The sequence below is a fragment of the Amphibalanus amphitrite genome, unplaced genomic scaffold, assembly GCF_019059575.1.
Source record: "Amphibalanus amphitrite isolate SeventyFive unplaced genomic scaffold, NRLGWU_Aamphi_draft 000533F_arrow, whole genome shotgun sequence".
NCBI classification, from domain to species: domain Eukaryota; kingdom Metazoa; phylum Arthropoda; class Thecostraca; order Balanomorpha; family Balanidae; genus Amphibalanus; species Amphibalanus amphitrite.
The window spans coordinates 216480-237594 of record NW_024882027.1 but is presented as its reverse complement, the minus strand read 5'-3'; the positions used below and the strand labels follow the sequence as shown (position 1 = coordinate 237594).

Sequence of the window (21115 nt, the reverse complement as noted above, 5' to 3'; positions counted from 1 at the left end):
GAAGCGGTTAAGGTCTTAAAGTGCGTAGGCATTGTTTCAGGCAAGACTCAGGTATCTCCGACATAAATTTAGGCGTAATAGCGTGGGTTCTAAGTTTAAACACAGACGTCAAGAGTCGGAGCTGGAGCCGTAGTTGGAGTCGGAGTCGGAGTCACGGAAAATACATTGACCCAAGAGCCATGCCAAAGGGCATGAGCTGACAACTCCCCACGGCCGAATGGACGACACCTTACGGTGGTCCCAGCGCCCACCCCAGAGCCATACCATGGATGAAAGAACCCTTCTTCCTCCATGGCCAATGGCCATTACCGTGGTGCCCCTCAGCACGGCCCGTCCCCAGCTGCCACCTCGGCCCGTCCCCAGCTCTCGGCCCGGCTCGACACTCATGGGTTTCTTCCAAACGGTCCCAGCCTATCGACGGAGACACTGGCGGGCCGAAGGACGGGCTAATCCGGTCATAACCGGACTCATCCAGTTCGTAACCAGCCGAGGACGGTTTCACAATGCCAGTAGATAGCGGCGCGCACGGCCAAGTCAGCGTAGCGCCGCGCGTGCGTCGCCAAGGAAACATGCCGTCACCCTAGCCGGTACAGTCCGGAATAGCGAAGCAGGTTCGACGGATGCACGGTAGGTGAAAGTGTCCCGTGCACATGCGAGTTGTACGAAGTTGGCGTTGGAAACTAGAGTAGACGCGTAAAAACTGTCGAATATCAAAAGGTGCTCCAACAAGTTCACGTTGTTTATGAGCTTGGCTGAGGTGGGTGGAAGACGGCCTTGGGTGGAAGAGTGGGGCTTGTTTATGTTATGTTATGGTATACGTAGGCGGCAAGGCACTGGCCGGAGGGAGTTATAGGCTATGAAGTTCAAATGCATAACTGCATAAGATGAGGTGACTGTATCACCAAATAAAAGTGCATGTGATGAAACTTTCAAGAATTACCATAGCACCACGGTGTATCTCTCCAAAGTGGATGACTAGAAATTTGCATACAACGTACGTACTGCGTACAGCGTACCTACTTTCAATGTGCAAAATAAAATTGTCTTGACCTAGGATGACCTAGCCTTGACCTGAAAAAAATTAAGTTCAGGGTATCGTTAGGCAGTTGTTCCGGGCTATCAGCCACCGCTCGAATTCTGACAATCGGCCATATAGTAGTTTCAGAGATAGGAGGGGGGGGGCTCTGTAGAGCCCCCACCCCCACCCCCAGTCGTCCGCGTTATGGAAAATACCCCAGTCATGCGCGGGTTAACATGAAAAGATGGCATGCTAAAGAATCGGCTTATAGGGACTTTCTTTGGCGGTGAAAGGCATGGTTTTGTATCACTTGAGCTTTTTTGGATGTGTCCTTGCGTTTAGCATGGGACTCCCGATCGTGCAGAAACCAAACCACAAGCGCTGCGCTTCTCTTATAATGTAACTCGTACTCCTTGACGAAACCCGTAATAACTTCTTCGGTTGTTCGGCCTACTCAAAACAAAGCACCGAAAATATCCTAAACTATGCGAACTTAGGTCCTAACAGAAAGCGATGCATAATGGCTTGCATAATGGGTGAGGTAACGATCCCCACTAAAACTGGAACACTTGGAACTGACGCGTATAAAATGCTTCGTATACTCTGTGACGTTCATTCATGGAGAGCAACAGTTTATCGGTGTTGTGTGGCAGGCACGTAGCCAGGATTTTACTCAGGGATGGGCCACAGGTCGCGGTCTAGTGTCTTACCCCCTCCAAAAAGGAAAACTTCTCGGATTTCGCCCACTATATTTTATGGTGGTGCAGCTGTTTTACTTATTTTTATTCTTCATTTTATTTTATTTCATTTTATTTTATTTCATTTTTTATTTCACATTTTTTTCTCATTTTTTATTTTATTTTTTTTTCGCCTTCAGGGGGCCATAAGCCCCGTGCCCCCCCCCCCTGGCTACGTCCCTGTTGTGTGTCGTGTCTATTGCTATGCCATGTGAGGACACACAATACCCGTGACCCGATGCTGGCTAGCCGATCACAAGGATCGCATTGTATCCAGTGGATCAGCTTTACCGACAAAGCGAATGATTAGTGGAAGAGATTCGATGCTGACTGGCATTTAGTGTTCATTTGTATAATCATGCCTTGAATTGGCTGTCCAGGTTCACACATGCATATTTAACAATGCACACTGAGAGTAGGCTGAAGGTTCAGACTTCAGAGGTAGCGTAAACGAGTATAAGGAGTGACTGTGTCGATTCATAAGCCTAAGAACAAAATGTTTTCCCTACGATAATCATTTTGTGACCTTCTTGCCAGTTCAGCAGCTCATTCTCCTACGTTTGACGCTAAAGGTAGGACACTAAAACAAGAGCTTTAGACAGGCTATATTTGTCTGAAAATTTTAGCACTTTGATATATAGGTATAAGTTTCAGGTTAACCCTCGCCCCGTTGGGGGGCCAATTTGCCCCCCCCCGTGTTTTTTCCTAAATATCAAGAAAACGGCGGCGGCCGCCCGCCAAATTTTCAGTACCTTCCCGGACATCAATTTGACACCTTTGACACAAAATTTCAAGTCTTAGGTCACCTTAGGTCAGGAGTTATTGAGGTCAAACTGAGGTCATGTTCGAGCAAAAATGAGCACAAAACATGCAATCTTGAAACGCTCACCAAATCTATAGTTTAGTTACCAAGTAATTTCAAAGTTCGTTATATGGTCATGTAGACAAAAAGCGGCGCTACAAAAATGATATATCGGATTTTCAAAATTTTGGATTTTTAAACCCAAAAAAATCAAAAAAAAAATTGTTTAGAAAAATTCATTAAAACCCAAAAATTCGAATTTCGAAAAACTGGAATATATGTGATAGTTCCTGCCCTCTTCTATATACATACCAAAGTTCAGATCGATATCTCGTTTTTTGGCAAAGTTATAGTGAAAAAAACTGTTCAAAAATGATGACGTCAAATTTTTTAACTCAATTTTTAGCGATTCTAGACTACGTAGGACAAAACAAAGACCACCATTGAACTCCCCGTGACGAGTTGCATCGAATCGATACCCATCTTATGCAAAAATATCAACTTTGAAATTTAACCTAATTTGACCTGACCTTGACCTGACCTTGACCTGACCTTGACCTGACTTTGACCTGACCTTCACCAGAACATAATCTAAACTGACCCTAAAGGCTGCCTGACCCACATAATCGTATTTGGCATATAAAATGGACCATAATACATGCATCACATGATATTTTCATATTGTGACCCTCAGTGACCTGACCTCTGTGACCTGACCTGGTATCAGTGACCTCAAATAGCAAAATATGTGTTTGAAGAACATTTCCCCATCGATGATTTTCAATGAAATGCATTTTACTCGATTTTACAACGCTGAACGCATTTCTTGAAATGCCTGTAAACGGTGAAAATTCGACCTTTGACCTGACCTGTGACGTCATCGGTTTGACCTAGGTCAATAAAATTGGGTCACAAGGTAGTTCTCTGATGGGGGCTATCCAACACCGTTTGCCACTTGTCGCTAGGTTGCGTGGTTCTCGAGATCTTAGGGGGCCAAATTGCCCCCCCCCCCCCAACAGGGCGCGTTGCTCGGCAGAGCCCAACGGGGCGCGGGTTAAGAGGCAATTTGTCCCAAAACTTTACGATATCGAAAGGTGACCTTGAACAACCTCTGGTCACCCAAACTTTGACCTACCCTGAAAACTACCCAAACACTTTTTCCTGTTTTTATGCTTTTTCTAGCATCGCTTATCGCATGTCGCAAGCTCCCATGTAGGAGCCGACTTAGGAGAGGACCCAAATGTTCTTTTTTTACTTCTTCCTTCAACCTCATCCTGAATTACGTAGCTACGATAAAAGATTTCTCTATTACAGTACAGCCCTTACACGGAATAAAGGTCAGATAAGTGACCCAAATGTGACATCGGGGCTTGCTTTTTGTAGATGACGTGGAGCAAAAACGTCGCTAGAACGGATTTCTGAATCATCTTTGCTGTGTTATAGCTGCACCGAATGACATGCTTTTTATTGCCGGACAAAACATTGAGATCATTCGCGATGGTTAGGTCAGCAGGGGCACATTTCTCATTGTCTCATAGCTCTGATATAAATTTCACATAAAACTACGCCACATCAAATCAAACCGTGCAAGTCTGTACAAGTTGGTGACAGAAGGGATAGCTATATCTTGGCGGAATTTTCAATTTACACAAGCTTGAATTAAGGATAAACCGTGTAGAATGGACACAAACGCAGGCATACGTTAAGTGAAGGCTGCTAGTAAACTGGCCTGAAGACCTGCCGTTAGATGAGGTCATGACCTGAGCATACCTACATACGTCCACAATTGGTGTCTAATAAGCTATTCTTAGCTTCGAATCGTTAGTGCAGCCTTTTCTGACACAAACAGAGAATAACTAGGGTGGTCAAACTGCTCCCCTCCCTACCCCGCCACCAGGGCAGAAGCTAAGCAATCGACGATCGACACCCCAGCTATCGATATTCTGGCAACAAAGCTCTGCAGCGGCGGCTGCCGCGCGGCCTCGGGGGGGGGGGGGCGGCAGCGGGCGGGCGGTACGGGGGGGGCGGGCAGCGAGCGGGCGGGGCCGCCGCGCGCCGACTCAGCTGGGTGCTATAGCTGGTTGTGTGTATACACGCGGTGGGGGAAGGGCAGATTGCGATCCGACGGCTCGGCCGGCAGACGCGGCGCCAAGCGTCAGGACCTGCAGACGACGTCTCACACCTGGGGCATGCGGTGAGTAGGCTGCCTGATGCCGCCTTTGACCGCGGGCACCCTGCTGCTGGTCAGACGGCCACTACTGCCTGGTCGCGCGGGAACGGGTGTGCGTGGGGAGGGGGGATAGGTGTGTGTGTGGGGGGGGGGGGTGCGTACGTGGAGAGGGTGTTTGAATGTGTCTGTGCTTAGCGCATGCATGCGTAGTGCGTGCAGCGCTGCGTTGTTTGTATGCATGAGCACGGAGCAGTGAGCAGGTTAACCCGCGCATGACTGGGGGGCATTTACAGATCCCCCTCCCGTTTTTCGGCAATATCTTCTAAACCGTTTGATGGATCAAATCGAAACTTTCGGTACCCTCAGCGGCATCAATTCGACACCTTGTGTTAAAATTCCAACATTCTAGCTACCATAGTTTGGCAGGAAATGACGTCAGAGTAACGTCATGTCGGCCGATTTTGATGCAAAATGTTGAATTACGGCAAACGCTGTCAAGAGCTTAGTTTTAACCCTCGCCGGACCTATTGGTTTTCTACATACGCGCCGGCCGAGGGGGGGGGGGGGGGTACGACCCCCCCCCCCCTCGCCGTTTCGCCCCTGGTGGAGCTAGCGCGTCGCGGAATAAACGAGCGTGTGCGCCGTTACGAGACGCAGAGATTGGTACCCGATTTTAAGGTCCTAGGTCAACCGGTGACCTCTGAGGTCAGGTCAAGTGCCCCAGGGTACGGTTCAGTTTTTGGTGAATAACTTCGCAAAAAACGGCCGCAGAGCGCCGATTTTGGCAGCATCGTGTTCGCCTCGCTCAGGCGCGTCGAATGATATACTTTTTGTCCGGGTCAGGTCAACTTGGGGTGTTGACCTCAGGTCAAGGTCAGGTCAGCACCCCCAGGTCACGAAGTTGGTCGAAAGAGGTCATGTCGCATATCATTCGATTCGGCAGGCCTTCCTGAGTCCATTGGTGCCTTTCCCGACTCGCTAGCTCAATTTGATCAAGAGTTATTGACGAAAAACTAATTTGACCTTGATGACGTCATAAATGACGTCACGCAAGGTCAACATTGCAAAAGTGACGCATCTAACCTTGCAAGGAGTGCATCAAATCACGATTCTGTGTGCTTGAGATAGTTGGAGATCGTTCCCGGCGCCAGAATAGCAGTTTGAATTTTTCCCCATTGACTTATAATGGTGAGGTCACGAAAATGACCTGACCTCATATGACCTTTAGGAAAAATCCGAGATATACAAGTTGTGGGACTCATAATGGATACTAGATCTTGCAAGTTTCATTTCCCTGTGACATCTCCTCTGGCAGTGAGGGCGTTGCGAAGTTGCGACATCTGAAGACCGTGCAGAGGTTCACTTATGACGTCATAGGTCAGTGACCTGACCTGACCCAAAAATGCGGTTGGTGTCAAAAGATCCGGCTTGGATCAAAGGTCAGGTATGCCAAGTTTCAGCTCTCTATCGCCAGCGTGTTCGGAGCTATCGCGAAAAAACCCTATGGGGGGGCGGCACCCGCCCCCCCCCCCCTCGGCCGGCGAGGGTTAAAGCTAGATCCAATTGCTTTACGTCAGTGGACTACACATACCTACACGTAGCTATCAAACTGTTATCTCGAATTTTCGAAATTTTGAATTTTTTAAAATATGCTTTTACAATTACAAAAAAAATATATTATTGAATATTATGATGGTAGAAAATGACCTTATGGTCATGATACAATAAATGATACTAAAATAAGTCCAAAAAGTATTATGATATATTTCGACTTCCGTCGTCTTCAGAATGTACATTTTCGGAATTGTCGACGAGCAAATTCAAATCCTTTCAAAATAGCGTGCAACATTTTTGTGAGATCTCTGGCTAACAAATTACAGTCAGGTCATACCTATGATAAATCTTAACAGCGTAGAATACAATGCTTCAATATCACTGAAGAGCAATTGGATAAATTCGATCTTCAGTGATATTGGAGCATTGTATTGTACGCTGCTAAAATTTATTATAGGTATGACCTGACTGTAATTTGTTAGCCAGAGATTTCACAAAAATGTTGCACGCTATTTGGAAAGGATTTGAATTTGCTCGTCGACAATTCCGAAAATGTACATTCTGAAGACGACGCAAGTCGAAATATATCATAATACTTTTTGGACTTATTTTAATATAATTTCATTGTATCATGAGCATAAGGTCATTTTCAACCATCATAATACTTATAATTATGCTCAAACTAGCCATAGCCCACCTCCAACGAATATATTTTTGATTAAAAAAAAATGTTTAAAAAAACAGAATATATATGATAGACCACACACTGATTCTAGCAAGTTTTAGCCCAATATCTTCCAAAATAGCCAAGTTATTTGCATTATTGTCAAAATTTTACAATTATATATTTTGCAAAACCATTTTTCAGTACGTTTTTGACATCATACAGCAATATAAATGGCACCATCGTGTTTCTGAGCTAAAACTGCATCTGCTAGACACCTTTTTTGTTGAAAAAATTCATTTTCAAAATTTGACCTTTTCTGATCTGAAAGTGACCTGACATCCGGTAAATTCAGCAGAAAATGACCTCAAATGACACAGACGACATTGTTTTTGAAATCTCCGATTAAAGTGGACCATAAAACATGCGGCACGTGACCGATACATGATAAAGGTACAATTTTCGTGACTTAGGATGACCTGGCCTTGACCTGAAAAATTCAGAGTAAAAGCTCGGTACCCTCAGGTGCCTCAGGGTATCTAAGGCATATATCAAGGAGTGTGTAAACCAAAAATGAGCCTGATCGGACTTGTCAGCCGGCGGCCAGAGCCTAAATTGTAAACAAGCAAAAATGCCGACAATTTTTACTTTGACCTGACCTGTGACGTCATCACTCATCGGTGACCTCGAGGTCAATGAAAATAGGTTTCGCCTGACAGTTTTCCAGGGCTATCAGACACCGTTTGAATTTTGACAATCCGACCAGTAAAAATTGGAAATACGAGAGGGAACTCTGGAGAGCCCCCCCCCCCGTCACTCGCGTCACGGAAAATACCCCAGTCATGCGCGGGTTAAAGGATTGTGTTGTGTACACATACCTGTTAATGAAGCTGGTGGACCGAATGCCGAAATCTAACGGTTGTGGTCATTTCCTTGTTGGCTAGATATTACCCCTAGGCACGCTGTATGCTCAAACAATTAACACCGTAAAATGTTTTGCTTATGATTTAATTTTGTTTCTTATGCCATGCAAAATACACTCAAATGAATGAGCCAGCTATTATTTGTTACATGAATAACTACATGAACTAGCCACAGGATTGTCTCGCATAAGGAGAAAAAGCGCTGGTTGTGATGTGCCGGATAGCCCTTTGCCTGCCGAGGAGATCCTGGTGCCACCCGGTCCCGATAGTTTTTGTATCGTGATTGTCCTGGAGGAGCTCGAGAAAAAAAGCAGGAAATGACACCCTGATCTTTTAGCAGCCGTGACGATTGGCACCTTTCTTATTTTCAGGTCAAGTTAGGTCATTGAGCTGTGTCGCCATACATAAAACCCTGCAATATGATTATGCCTGGTCCAATATTTTTTTTTTTTCTAGTAATCTTGCGTCCCAAAATGTTACGACTTTGTGACCTTCTCAGTGTCAACTGTAAACTGGCAACCAGGGTTTGGTTTTCAGGGAATGAAACTTACAGCAGTGGTTAATTCAAATCCTTTGTTGCTGATAGGTATCTTTAGACTCAAATTATTTGTTGTTTACATGTGTTTTTTTTTTACACGGGGCACATGATGTCAGATCGGCCACATTACTTTTATCATATCCCTTATCACATTGCCCGACCAGAACTTTCTGCATTGAGCAACTTTGCCCCAACGTTCATCATATCAGCACTCACCCGAACGAAACCATGGCCAAAGTTAATGAACCGGGCTTATCATCAAATATTCGCCTCCCAAATCATTAATTCAAATTTTGAATGACAAATTCCTGCAAAGTTCGTGTATATTAATTAACCACATAAGTACAAACATGAATATATGTTAATGAAACATTTTTTATGAGCTTTTGATGCCATGCATTGATCTCATGAAGTGAGATTGGTCCTTCTTCTGGCGACGATCGCCATTCGCCTGGGCTCTCCCTTATTGGATTATTTAGCCTGAAATAATCTTTCAATCCGATCCGGGTCAAGCCATTTCCCAAAGTAGCTAAGAACGCAGAACGAGTGTGTCCTGTAACCTTACCACTAGTGTCGTCGATGGCGACACGACAATGCAGCCAGGGCAGTACATGCCGACGCGACACAGCCCAGCTGGTGTTCAAGGTGATACCTGTTGTGCAACATCACTGCGACGGTTGGCGCTGTTGCCAGTGTTTGTTTGGGCTATCAGCAGCGCGCTGCGCGTCGGGCGCTGCACGCGACTCGGCGGCCGCCCGTCACGTGAGCCGGCACGTGACCGGCTGTGACGTCACCCGGCCCGGGCGGGACCAGTCGCCCCCCCCCCCTCCGCTCCAACCCTACCAGCCTCAATGGCGCAGCGACGCTACGACCGCCCCCCCCCCCCCCGCACGTGAGTGGCACGGGCGGGGAGGGGGTTGTCAGCTGCCGACGAAGCGATTCGCTTGATTACCGTCGGGGCGCTAGTATTGACGTTAGCTTATAACCGGAGCACAGTCCCGGGTGCCTCAGGCGATCGATGAATCGGTAACGAGCTGCTGTGTCACGTTGTGCTGCAAAAGACATAAAAGCCATATATAAATACATTTCTTTATAGAATCCTATATATGTAGCAGCCGTAACTCGTTTATGGCATCCGCAACCAGCTTAGCTATCCGATCCCGTAGCACAGCTGATACAGCATGGGACCTCATGAGAACCCGGGTTTGGGGTTCTCCGGCGCTCGATATTAGGTATGAGAACCATAGAGGGTAAATGCGGATGGTTGTGGTTGGCAGCCGCAGTCAGCTGAATTTCAATGCCACTGAGTAGGACGAACTGTGTCTGACTTTGATAGGAACGTTGAAATTTGCGCGTCTTAAGTATCCACCGATTCAACCAGGAGTTGCTTAATCGGACAATGGGGTTGAGGCCTGAGCAATGCGCCCTGTATAGCATGAACTCTTGTTTTGTCAGTCAGGCCATTGAAACCAGAGTAATGTAAGGAACTATACCATTTTTAACATTGGATTTGAACTGGAATAGCAATTTTGTAGCTTGAGCTGAGACGAGCACAAATCTAAGGCCTCTACACTCAAACGGGTATCCGAGTCAAATAATTATATCGATTTTAGCTCGGAAATCATTCCTTACGGAGGAATGCGGTACCTTACGGAAGAATGCAAGGAATGCAGCCGTCAATCATCGGCCAATCAGCATGCAGATGGTTTTGAACTACGCGATATGATTCGTTAACGCGTAATACGCTTCTGCTGCAAACACTGCCTTTATACCAAAGACTGAAAATAGTTTTTCGTAGATAAATTCCTTTATTTAAAAAAAATGTCTTAAGTTCGAGGGCTGTGCTTTTAGCTGGTACGATTTGTTGTGGAGTGCTCCATTGCATCTGACCCCTGACGTCTAACAGCATCCCCTCTCCGTGTGCCCTCAGATGCGGCCATCATCGCAGCTGGACGGTCCTCCTGGCGGCCTGACGTTTCAGAATGAGTCACCAGGCCGCCCCTCGTCCGTCCAGACGCTGCCCTGGGCCGGGGTCGGGTCAGCCCCCGACCCGCCCGTGTCGGCGGCCGGCCTCCGTCCAGGGCGGAGGCGGCCGCTGTCTAGGGCCGTGCTGCGAGCTGCTGCCCTGCGACTGATGCGAGCGATGCGCCGCCATCATCAGATTGAGCGAGAGCTGCGGGCGCTGCGCCGCGAGACGCACCGGTTCCTGCTGGGCCTGGTGAATGACCCGGCGGCCCTGCAGCTGTCGGTCCCAGCACCAGAGGCTGACGACCGACTGCCACCGGCTGAAGATCGACTGACGTCGTCTGTTCCTACAGAGAGCAGGCTGCCCTCGAGGCTGCCCGTTCAGCAAGAGATGCAGACCCTGCGACCACCACAGAATCTGCCTATTCGCCCACAGACGCAACCCCTGCGACCGACACAAGACGAGTCCCTGCAGCCGACGGCCCCGACACTGCACAAAATCGACACCGGCGAAGGCTCAACTCTCGCACACGCGCGATCGACGCAGACCCCTCTCGTTTTGACGCCGATGGTGTTCACTGATGTTGAATCTGGCGGCTGTGCCACCGCGCTTGAACAGCGGTTCGGTGAGGCCATCAGTGGTGCTGCCAGGTCTGGTCGGGGTCGCATCAGGTCACACCCCAGGGAACTGGGGGATGGGAGTGACCCTTTGGCCGTCAGGTCACATCCTGACGAGCTTGCGGGCAGGAGTGCCTGAGGAAGACTTGCGAGCGAATGGCGATGCTGCCGGCAGCAAATGTGTGGTAGTTTTTAAGTTTGTACGTAACGTTTTTGTATTGCGTTTTTGTATAGCTTACGTATTTTGATGGATACAGATGGTTCATGCGTGTTTTGTGTTACGATGTCTGAGTATATTCTAAGCCTTTTACATTACGAAAACTACAATAATCATAAGTTCTGGCAATACTGATACGGAGCAGTTCTCAGACAAGAATGACGGGATTACTGTCAGTAGCTTTAGCAGCACCACACTCCACACACACACAGCGAGGGGTCGGCACTCAGCCTCACGTGACAGGAGCGGGACACGTGTCAGCCGCCGCACGTGGCGAGCGCACGTGCGTCCCGCCGCGGTGAGATCCCTGCGCTGATGTCGATTCAGTGGGGACTTGTTGACGGCGGTGATCCTGGTATTAGAACCCGACCCACGCACGTCATCTCACCTATAACCCGAGACATTGCAGGGGAGTGCTTTCCTTTTCCGAACAGCCTCCGGCTGCCCAGTGCCCAGGCGTGGCAGGCCTCGGGTCGTTCACGATGCAGCGCTATTACGGAGGTCTCAGCCGAGCCGGGACAGTCCCCGCTGCGACGAAGGCCGTGTGCTTTGTGGACCGTTTTTACCGTATTTTCTGTAAAGCCGAGCTGAGAGCGGTGCTGGGACCAGCAAAGTCGTAGGCTTAGTGGGAATAACGGACGGGGAAGTCCACAATACATATGGGTGCGATTATCACCTCGCCGCGCGCGCTAAGTGGAGGTAAAAATGTCTGTGAATATTTCAGGCAAGTAGCAACTGACGATAAAAAATTAAGTCCCAAAGTACATACATACATACATAAAGGTTTATTTGACCACGTGACAGTCAACGACTGGTAAAAAGGCCGTAAGTAAGCTATTTTTTATTTTGTTGTCCCGTAAGTTTTTCTCGCGTTGGGAATTCGTGGCAGGGGATAATGCCTAAAATTTTCTTTGTAGGGTAAGGTGGTCCTTTTGGTCTAACGAGGCCTTTTCAGAGCCGGAAAGGTGATGGGAATTAGGGGAGACATTGGTCTGAAGTCTGAACGGCTGCACCCTGGTGCGCCGCCGTGGCTGAGCCCGTCGCGATGGACAAGGCCAACTAGCCGCGCCAACTGCCACCCTACCGCACGTGAGCCGGTTACTGAGGAGTGAGGAGCTTCTCACGTCGAATGAAGGCCACCGTCCAGTCCGGATCAGGCGGTTCGAGGCATGAAGAAGGATTGGACTGTCCTGAGGATGGAAAATGACGAAGCACAGAAAAGCTGCGAACTCTTTAGCTCACCAGACCATGTCTCTCCATCACTGATGCTGCCCAGTGGTAAAGGTCACTGGTCAATCAGTAATCATCACAGAGTATGCATATGGGGAGCTGCGACAGCATATACCAAATGCTGCATTAGATTTATGTAATTAAAAGTTTGAAGTTGAAGTTAAGTTGTTCTTCGGGAGCTTTAATTGTAAACTATGTCATGTATTCAATTGTGTATTTTATTTAGGTAATTTGTAAGTTGATTAAATGAAAATGCAGCATGCTACTTACACTTAACGAATGCAGTGAAGCACAATAGGTCCAAGCACACAACTAGAATTTCACCGAACTTACTCGCACCTACCGGAAAGCAATCTAAGAGACGTTTCACGGCGACAAACAACTCCGGGAAATGTGATTGCAGGAGACGTCAGGGAAACGCTCTACAGTACGTTATATAGCTCCTCGCCAGGGAAACGCGATACCGGCAAACGCCCACAGTCGCACTGTACAGAGGAAACTGTACACAGTGTACAGTGTACGCCGGTTGGTGGCCAGAGCTATAGCGCCAACCATGGCAGCAGTCGCGATTTCAATAAAGAACAGGTGTTTCAATAAAGATCAGGCATCAGGCCTTTCAGTCGAGAACAGATAACAGGTGCACTGCCAAATGCGCACCCTCAGTATCCAAACCAGAGGCGTAGCCTCGAACCATACAAGCAGGTATACGTACGGTACTTGTTGAGGCCGTAAATCTATGGATACTGCTGAACGATGGTAGGTTACATACACATACGTTGCCGAAAAAAAATATGGCTGTGCAGAACAATGCGTACCTGGGCATTGATGTTGCCCATTGGCATAGGCGGCGGAACGGGGAGGGCACCGGAGCAACGTGCCCCCCTTTGATTTTGGCATTTTAACATTAGCCCTATGGGCGCTGCATGGAAAGAATGGGACCAAAAGTCGGCAGTGCCCCCCCCCCCTTAATTGAAGGTATTCCGCCGCTACTGCCCATTGGACGGACGGGAAAAAATGTTATTTTCCGCTCCTAACACACAAAAGAGCATCACCAGTCAGACTAGTCAGCTTCGATAACTTTGGGCAAACACCCCTGGCATGATGGAAACGTTCAGACATGTCCATGTGACGGTGCATAATCGCTCGCCCAAAATACCCAGCTTTGTTTGTTTAATCGGCTTAGACTGCTTCAGTCTAGTCAGACCATTCAAGCGTCGCGGGGATATAAGAATAGGATAGGGAACCGGTTTAGGCGGCCACTTTGGTGGACGGGGGGGGGGACGGGCTGAGCCCGTCTCAGGGGGGAGGGGATAGGCAACCCCACCGCAAGAGAGCCTGTTCCGAAAGAAGCTTCCCTGCTAGCGTCTGATCATGGTAACCGTTTATCTATAACCTGGATGTGGTTTGAGGGGAAACGAGCATTCACACGACTGATACCCACTTAAGGGGATTGGAGGAAGCTTCCTCTGTCCTGTACGAGTCCTAACAACTGTCCTATAGACTCTGCATACCATTTTAGTGGTGGCGTAAGCGTCATCTTTCCGATATCCCCGTCGACCATAAGACATCAGCGCCACCTGTCCAGGACGTCAGCTTAGCGCTGCTATACCGTTCTCCTGTCATAAGACATGTTCATTGTTCAATGGTGACCCAAGCGCCCCCTGCATCGAGCGCAGGCCTTATTCAGCACAAGCGCACCCTACCCCGATGTCATCACGAGTGGCCTTCCGTCACACCATATTTCATACCTATATAAGAGCGTCCCCTGTCCACAAAATTAGGTTTGAAAACATGCCCCCTGCTCGGAGTAGCTCAGCTAAGAGTAAATACAAACTAAACACATTTTGTCAATATGCAATTAAACAAAATATGACTTCATTAGATATTTTGATGATAGATGCGTAAATATATATTTTAAAAGTTTTGTATGATGTATAGCCCTTGCGCATAGCCGGGGCGTCGAACGTATCCCTCCAATGGGTTTTCCATAACTTGCGACGCCCCAGCTATGCGCAAGGGCTACATCATACAAAACTTTTAAAATATATACTTATGCATCTATCATCAAAATATCTAATGAAGCCTAAGCGGCGGGTCACGACGCATCTTTCCAGTACGCTCATGTTACCTCATTGTATACCTTTCCTTAAAAGGGCATGACCTTTCACCTGTTATAACTTTCCTGAGACTTTCCCAGGCCAGAATAACGATTTGACACATATGTGAGCCAGCGCACACTCGATTCCAGACTTTTCATCATTAGCAATGTTTGATTTTACCTTACTCGACCGCATGAACACATCATCTCTGAACAATACCTACAAATGCTGAATTCAAAATGAGGACCACGAAAACCCCAATATAAATCAGACTTTAAGACGGTTTAGCAGGTTCCATTTTTATCGGATTGTGTGTCGCTGATTTGACCTGGAAGGTCAATCAATGACATAGGAGTCAGGGCTTTAAAGTAGGGGATCATTGACTTCCTGACGTCTGCAACTCGTTTTTCCCGCGAGCGAAGCTAGTCTAGCAGGGACCGAGCGGCTAGGATGGGGAGGGGACGGCTCCCTTACGTTAGCGGCTGCGAAAACGCCGATGAGGGTGAGAGGCATGCATCCAAGCATGAACGTATTTGATATTTAGGAGATTCACATTTCCCTAACCACCAGTAAAACGCCTTTTGGGCGAAGAACGAGCGAGCGAGATAGTGAGCCCTGCACGTGCGGAAGGGCGAGAGGATACTTCCAATGGGTTTGTGCAAAGCACCCTTCTAACCGGTCGCTAGCGGTGTGCCAAATTTGAACGCAATCGGCCCAGCCGTTCCTGAGATCTGGAAGCGGCATTCTGCACGTGCGCACGTGCAAACGGGGTCCAAACTGACTTTTGCACGGCACCCTACTAACCGGTCCCCAACCGTGTACCAAATTTGAGCGCAATCGGCCCAGCCGTTCTCGAGATCTGGAAACGCCTCCTGCACGTGCGTACGTGCAGTAGCACCCTAACCGCAACACATGGGAATGCATTGCCTGGTGGTTGCCTACCTGTATGCCAAGTTTCAGCGAAATCGCCCCAGTAATTACCGAGTTACTGAAATGGGAACAAATTTGGCACCTCTTCTTTTTGCATTTTGCACGTGCAGTGGGGGTCACTCACATAGATCAAGAGTATCCGACCTTTGGTAGAATAGAAGGGATGCAACTACCCTATAAAAATTACCGCAAGACAATCGCCCAAGCCGCTGCTGAGATATGGGCCTCTCAAAATCACTACTCTTGCAAAACTTCTTGAACACCCTTGACTTTTCACGACGGTCACTTAGATGTATCAAAAGTATAAGTCAATTACGGGGTAGAAGGGATGGGGGCGGGGCTACCCAGCAAAAAAGACCGCAGGCCAATCGGTCCAGCGGTTGCTGAGATATAAGCCTCTCAAAAGGGTTACAGGCCGGGCGCCGGGCCGCTCATACTGAGATTTTTCCGTTATATTGAAAAGACTTCGCTCGCTCGTAAAAATACGTCGTTACTAGGCCCCATCGCACTATCACGGATCATCCTTCCCCATGGGCGCGGGAACCGGGGGGCGGGGAGAGAGGCAGTGGGGGCAGCTTGCCCCCCCCCCCCAAAAAAAAAAATCTGGGGCCGTGGGGGAGGTGCTTCACAACTTTGGGACGGAATACCGCACTTTTTATGCAAATGTTTTCTTTTTGTTGTTGAAAAAGCCAAGGGATGAAAAATAGGTAACCGGTAGGAAAACTAGATTTGGAGGTACCCTAGGGCTAGGTTGATATCTATATTGGTGTCCCCCTCCCCTCTCCCGTCTGAAAGTAGTTTCCGCGCCCCTGCCCTTCCCTAATCCCGTCGCTTCCGAGTCCCCCTTCCTCCCCTCCCCTCCCCATCCCCCTCCAACCACGATTGTCGTGACGGTGAGGGCATTGCCGAAGGTCAAAAGACGCCTCAGGCCAGCGGCGACGGCGCCGGGAGGTGGCTACCGGTTCGATCCGGTTCACGACTCTGGAACGCTCGGTCACGAACAGGAGCCTGTAGGCTCACGGCGGAGGGCGGAGACCGCTGCCGGCGCTGAATTCATGTCCCCGGAAAGCCGTGATGCGCTGAATTAACAAATTTGGTTGATCGAAATCATCTGAGATTCTGATCGGGAGAAATTTGACGGCGAAGTGTGTGCGTCCCTGCACGACCCCTGGCGGCCCGGGCTGCCCCACCCGCTGAGCCGCACGCTGCTCCGATCGACACCAGCTGCACCCCCTACATAGTTCAGCGGCCGGCCGCCAGTCAGCGCCACTGTCGGCCGGAACGTGGGCGCCACCGGCGCCACCCGAGGCGACCAGCCACTCCCTCTGGCGGGCGGAGGGCAGTCGGCGCAGGGAGACCCCCGGAGAAGCCAGCAGTCACCCACAGCTCCAGAAAACATGGGCAAGGGCAAGCCGGGTGAGATATCTACTGCTGGCCTTTGGCCGCAGCCCTTCCATCAGTGGTGTGTGCATTGGCCAGGTTTTGTGGTGCCTATTCGTTAATAAGTACGGATAAACGTTTTCGTTCTTGTCAGAGCTGGTCATTTACTTGTTACTCCAACAATGGCACACAGTGGGTCTTATATATTTCCCTGAGCATCGGCTGTCTGGGCGACGATCGATAGCATGCCCTGTCCCCTGCAGCCCTCTCCTAGTTGGGAAGACAGTGCTGCCCTAAATGCCCCGGCGCCTCGCTGACATCGCTGACTCTCGTCGCTAACTCGCCGTGTTTTGCCCGCAGAGAAGGGAGGAGCCGCCGCCGCCGATGCTCCGGCCGATGATGCTAAGGTTGAGAAGAAGGCACCCGCCAAGCCCGCCAAGGAGGCTCCCGCCAAGGAGGCCAAGGGTGCCAAGAAAGGTAAAAATCACCCACTTTTACCTTGGTAAAATTTTTGGCTTTGCAACTTTTCAATTTTTAAGTTATGGGTTAGACATTGATCAAGCTCAGCAACCTCAGTTATGTGGGTCAATGTTGCAAGTACAGTAACCAAGTCACAATATTTGAACTATTTCAGCTGTTTTTTTATTTTTCCCTAAATGATTCATCCGATAGTGCAACCACGTCAAATGACATCGCTGAGCCGAAACTGAAGTCCCTTTGTCTATTTTCGCAGGTGGCAAGAAGTGACCACGGGCGATGACTGCGGATGCCCTGTCTCCGCCCCATCACTCATTTCATTATTCCACACCTCGCTCGCGCCGCCTTTCACATTGGAGAAGAGATGCCTTCGCCATCACCAGCCTGCGGAGAGCTCGGAGCCGGGAGGGCCGCGCTCCGGTGAATACTCGGCGGCTGAGGGCGTGGAACGCCATGCCTCTTGTGGTCTCCAGATGACCCCTCTAGACAGGCTAGGTGACCGCGGGCCGCGGCGGCACCCTAAAGTATTCGGTGGCACGGGTCCGCTGATTGAGACCAGCGGTTCCCCCCTCGCCTGTGTTCCTGTGACGAGCTTCTGAGCCGATTCCAAATGCGTGTACAGTGGTGCTAAATAAATTATGATTGTGTTATTGGACGACTGTATTGATCGTGTCAGGCCTTCGGTAGGAACACCAAGAGCAGTTGATTCGAGCGACCCAGAGCAGAGATATAACCTCGGATGAGTCAATAAAGAGTACTTCGATTATGATTCTAAAGTAGGACACGAAATAAACAAAAGTTTATATCTGTATCATAAATGAGTGGAAATAGTTCAATATTTGAATAATCATGTGATTAGTACGATTAGCTTGGTTCACCTGATCTAAACGGGCTAGGTTGATGCGGCAACCTGGCATGAAAGCTGGCATTAGATGGACACCGGATACGCTGGCGCTGCTCCCGAGTCTCTATGTAAGACAATACGTCGATTGAAATGTGGCTACATGGGTCGACTGGCAAGCGAAAGCATGGCATGACTGTTAGGTGCCACATTCACTGGGACTGAGGCTATGGGACAGCCACGGTTACTGGAGCTCTGTGATTATATTGGACAGCGAAAGCTTCTGGGACTATGACGCCCACTACAGCTGGGACTCTGGGACAGCCACGGCCACCAGGGATTTCTAGGACACCCAACGCACTGTAGAGTGTAATGACTTAAGCTGGGACTCGCTGGGACACCTATGGCACCAGCGATTTCGATAGCCAGCGTTTACATATATGTAATATAGGTATGCATATATGTATGTACATATATGGTCTGTTCCAGTCGCACTTCCTAACACCTCTAAACTCCTCCAAGAGCAAGACAGAGGAGGTTGGAGCAGGGCCCTTCTTGGCTTTGTAGGGGCTAGAGCTGCCACTGGAACAGGGAAGCAATCTTGGAGGAGTTTAGAGGTGTTAGGAAGTGCGACTGGAACAGACCCCATAGACTCCGGCAGTTGGCACAACCACAAATGTGACTGAGACTTTCACAACAGCTTTGATGGAACAGTCCCATTAGCTGAAGCTCTCGCTTTTTTCGGGGACGAGTTAGCACTGAATTTGTAAAAAATGTACAAAAAGCTCATCGCAAGAAAGTTTGTTCATAATTAGCGCATCATAATTCACGAGGGCACTAAACACACCTCGTGTCTAACCCGGCTCTTGAGCCACGTAGCGACACGCGATAGTGACACGTGATAAGCGACGATTGAGTGAGCGTCGAAAATCTCGGAGTAAGTTTTGGGTATATTTTTGGATTAATTTTTACGTCAGGTCAAATGTCAGGTCACTGGAGGTCATCAAAGGACAAATTTTGCCTAGTTCATTGACTAATTGGCGCATAACTCGAAAATCAATAGAGCTACAACAGGGTCATGGAAAAGCGCATTCTGCTATAACTTTTGACACAAGTCTTGTGGTGCGTTGCTTTTACCGGCATCGCATCATGTTTGTGTCGGTGAGACTCGTCGAATGGATTTATAACTTAGCTAAAAAAAAAATGAAAATTTTATTTAGGTTCAAAGCCATAAGCTGACCAGAAAAGGTCATGTTGCATACCAGTCGATCCGTATAATCGAACTCGACACATTCGGAGTGTTTAAATCGCTCTAGAATGTTTCTCAAAAGTCAATAAAAATATTTTTAAACAGTATCAGGAATGCCTACCACAATGTTTTCCGCAGGTAATAACAATGTGCCGTCACAACGTTTTAAGCGTGGAACCGGTAAGCGATCAGCCTTTTGATACTTGTCACACCTCTACTTCCTTCAGCTATTAGGATTCATCCATTTGAACAGAAACATGCGAGATACGGGTGGAGTTTTCAAGCTCAAAATTGTTCCTCTCACGTCGAAACTCATCGAAAGTTGTGGCACCAGCCATTCTGAACCACAAGATAGCGTTCCTAAGCGCAATTCAGCAGACAGGTACGCAAACAAGGGAAATCGGGCGGCCGGCGCGGTCCCTGCCGGCGTCTGCACAGTCGGCTCATTCTGCTCTGAACCGGCCAGATCTGGTTTGCGCCGTCGCCGGGAGGGGCCTCGCCTGCCGTTCAAGCCGCCGCCGCCGGACGGCGCCAGCTTCGGCGCTGATCGAAGCTGCCGAGCCGGGCCGACGGTGGCGCCATCTCAGCTCCGCCGGCCTCGGCCACTCCTGGCGGCGGGCTCGGCATTTATCGGTCAGGGGTCGGCGCCGCAGCACGCAACCAGCCATGAAGAAGGCAGCGAGTGAGTACATACCTTCGGTCACTGGGCTTTGCTGTTTTAATATGGACCGTCTTTGTCGTTTCCTTTCCATGTAAAATTACCAAACATGCTTGCTAACAGTAGACAAAATCGTTTTCTCATCCCCTTTGGAACTTTTATTTTTGCCGGCCCGGTAATTATTTGCCGTAAGGTCAAAGGAAAAGTCAACAAAACCCGGCGTACAGAAATTCAAATAGTTTTATAAAATTGTGTTTTTATTTTGTCATGAAGTCCAACTTTTGGAAAATCGTTAGATAAGGCTCATGGATGTTGCAATCTGCCTCCTGGCGCCACCCGCGTGCCTCCAGGTTGATTGAGCTGATTTAGCCTGCAGCCTGGTAAGAGCCACCTTTATATATTGCCATAAGTCAGCCTCTTTCGTCATCTGAGACTGGTTAATCCCTTCCCCTTCACAGAGAAGGAGGGCGGAGACGCCGAGCCGGCCGGCTCCCCGGCCAAGGAGGACAAGAAGCCTGCCAAGGAGGCCGCCCCCAAGAAGGAAGCCGCCGCGAAAGAAAAGGGCGGCAAAAAAGGTGCGTTCGTAAACCAAAATATTTCAGTTTGCTGGGAACAGAATCAACTATTATTTTATAAAAGAAAACTGCAAAAGCTTTAAAAAATCAATGAAAAGTACAGAATTTCGTTAGTTCGATCATCAGTCCGGGGCCACGAAGTGCACCAGTTTTTGTTTTCGAGCTAAGCTGACGTTCCCTTTTCTTTTTCAGGTGGCAAGAAGTGACCTCTGCCCAAGGCTGCGCCCATTCACCATTTCATTTGCCATTCGTTTTGCCACACATGGATCGCGTCGTCAAGAGCAAAGATATTTCCACCGTTGCAAGCTGGCTGTGTTGAGTGTTCCCAACTATTGAAGTGATGTGCTAGGTCCAGGTTTGGCCGGAAGGTCTCAAGGCCAGTAGTTCTTAGCTCGCCCGCTGCTGTGTTAAGATCGGGGCTCATTCCAACTGTGTGCGGTGGGTCAATAAATCATCAGTTTATTTGTGTA

The 21115-nt window shown here is 48.8% G+C and overlaps 1 protein-coding gene and 2 long non-coding RNA genes across 3 annotated transcripts; all 3 read left to right on the top strand.

The window, feature by feature from the left end:
* The first annotated feature begins 4639 nt into the window (after window positions 1-4639).
* On the top strand, window positions 4640-11258 carry LOC122393386. Its single transcript, XM_043389333.1, has 2 exons — window positions 4640-4751; window positions 10337-11258. Exon 2 carries the CDS (start codon window positions 10337-10339, stop codon window positions 11126-11128), a length of 792 nt encoding a protein of 263 aa, XP_043245268.1. The 5' UTR covers window positions 4640-4751; the 3' UTR covers window positions 11129-11258.
* A 5458-nt stretch (window positions 11259-16716) lies between these two features.
* Window positions 16717-17972, top strand: LOC122393403. Its single transcript, XR_006258692.1, has 3 exons — window positions 16717-16881; window positions 17206-17322; window positions 17579-17972. It is a non-coding gene; the product is annotated as an uncharacterized LOC122393403 (long non-coding RNA).
* A 1957-nt stretch (window positions 17973-19929) lies between these two features.
* On the top strand, window positions 19930-21115 carry LOC122393401. Its single transcript, XR_006258691.1, has 3 exons — window positions 19930-20094; window positions 20529-20645; window positions 20838-21115. It is a non-coding gene; the product is annotated as an uncharacterized LOC122393401 (long non-coding RNA).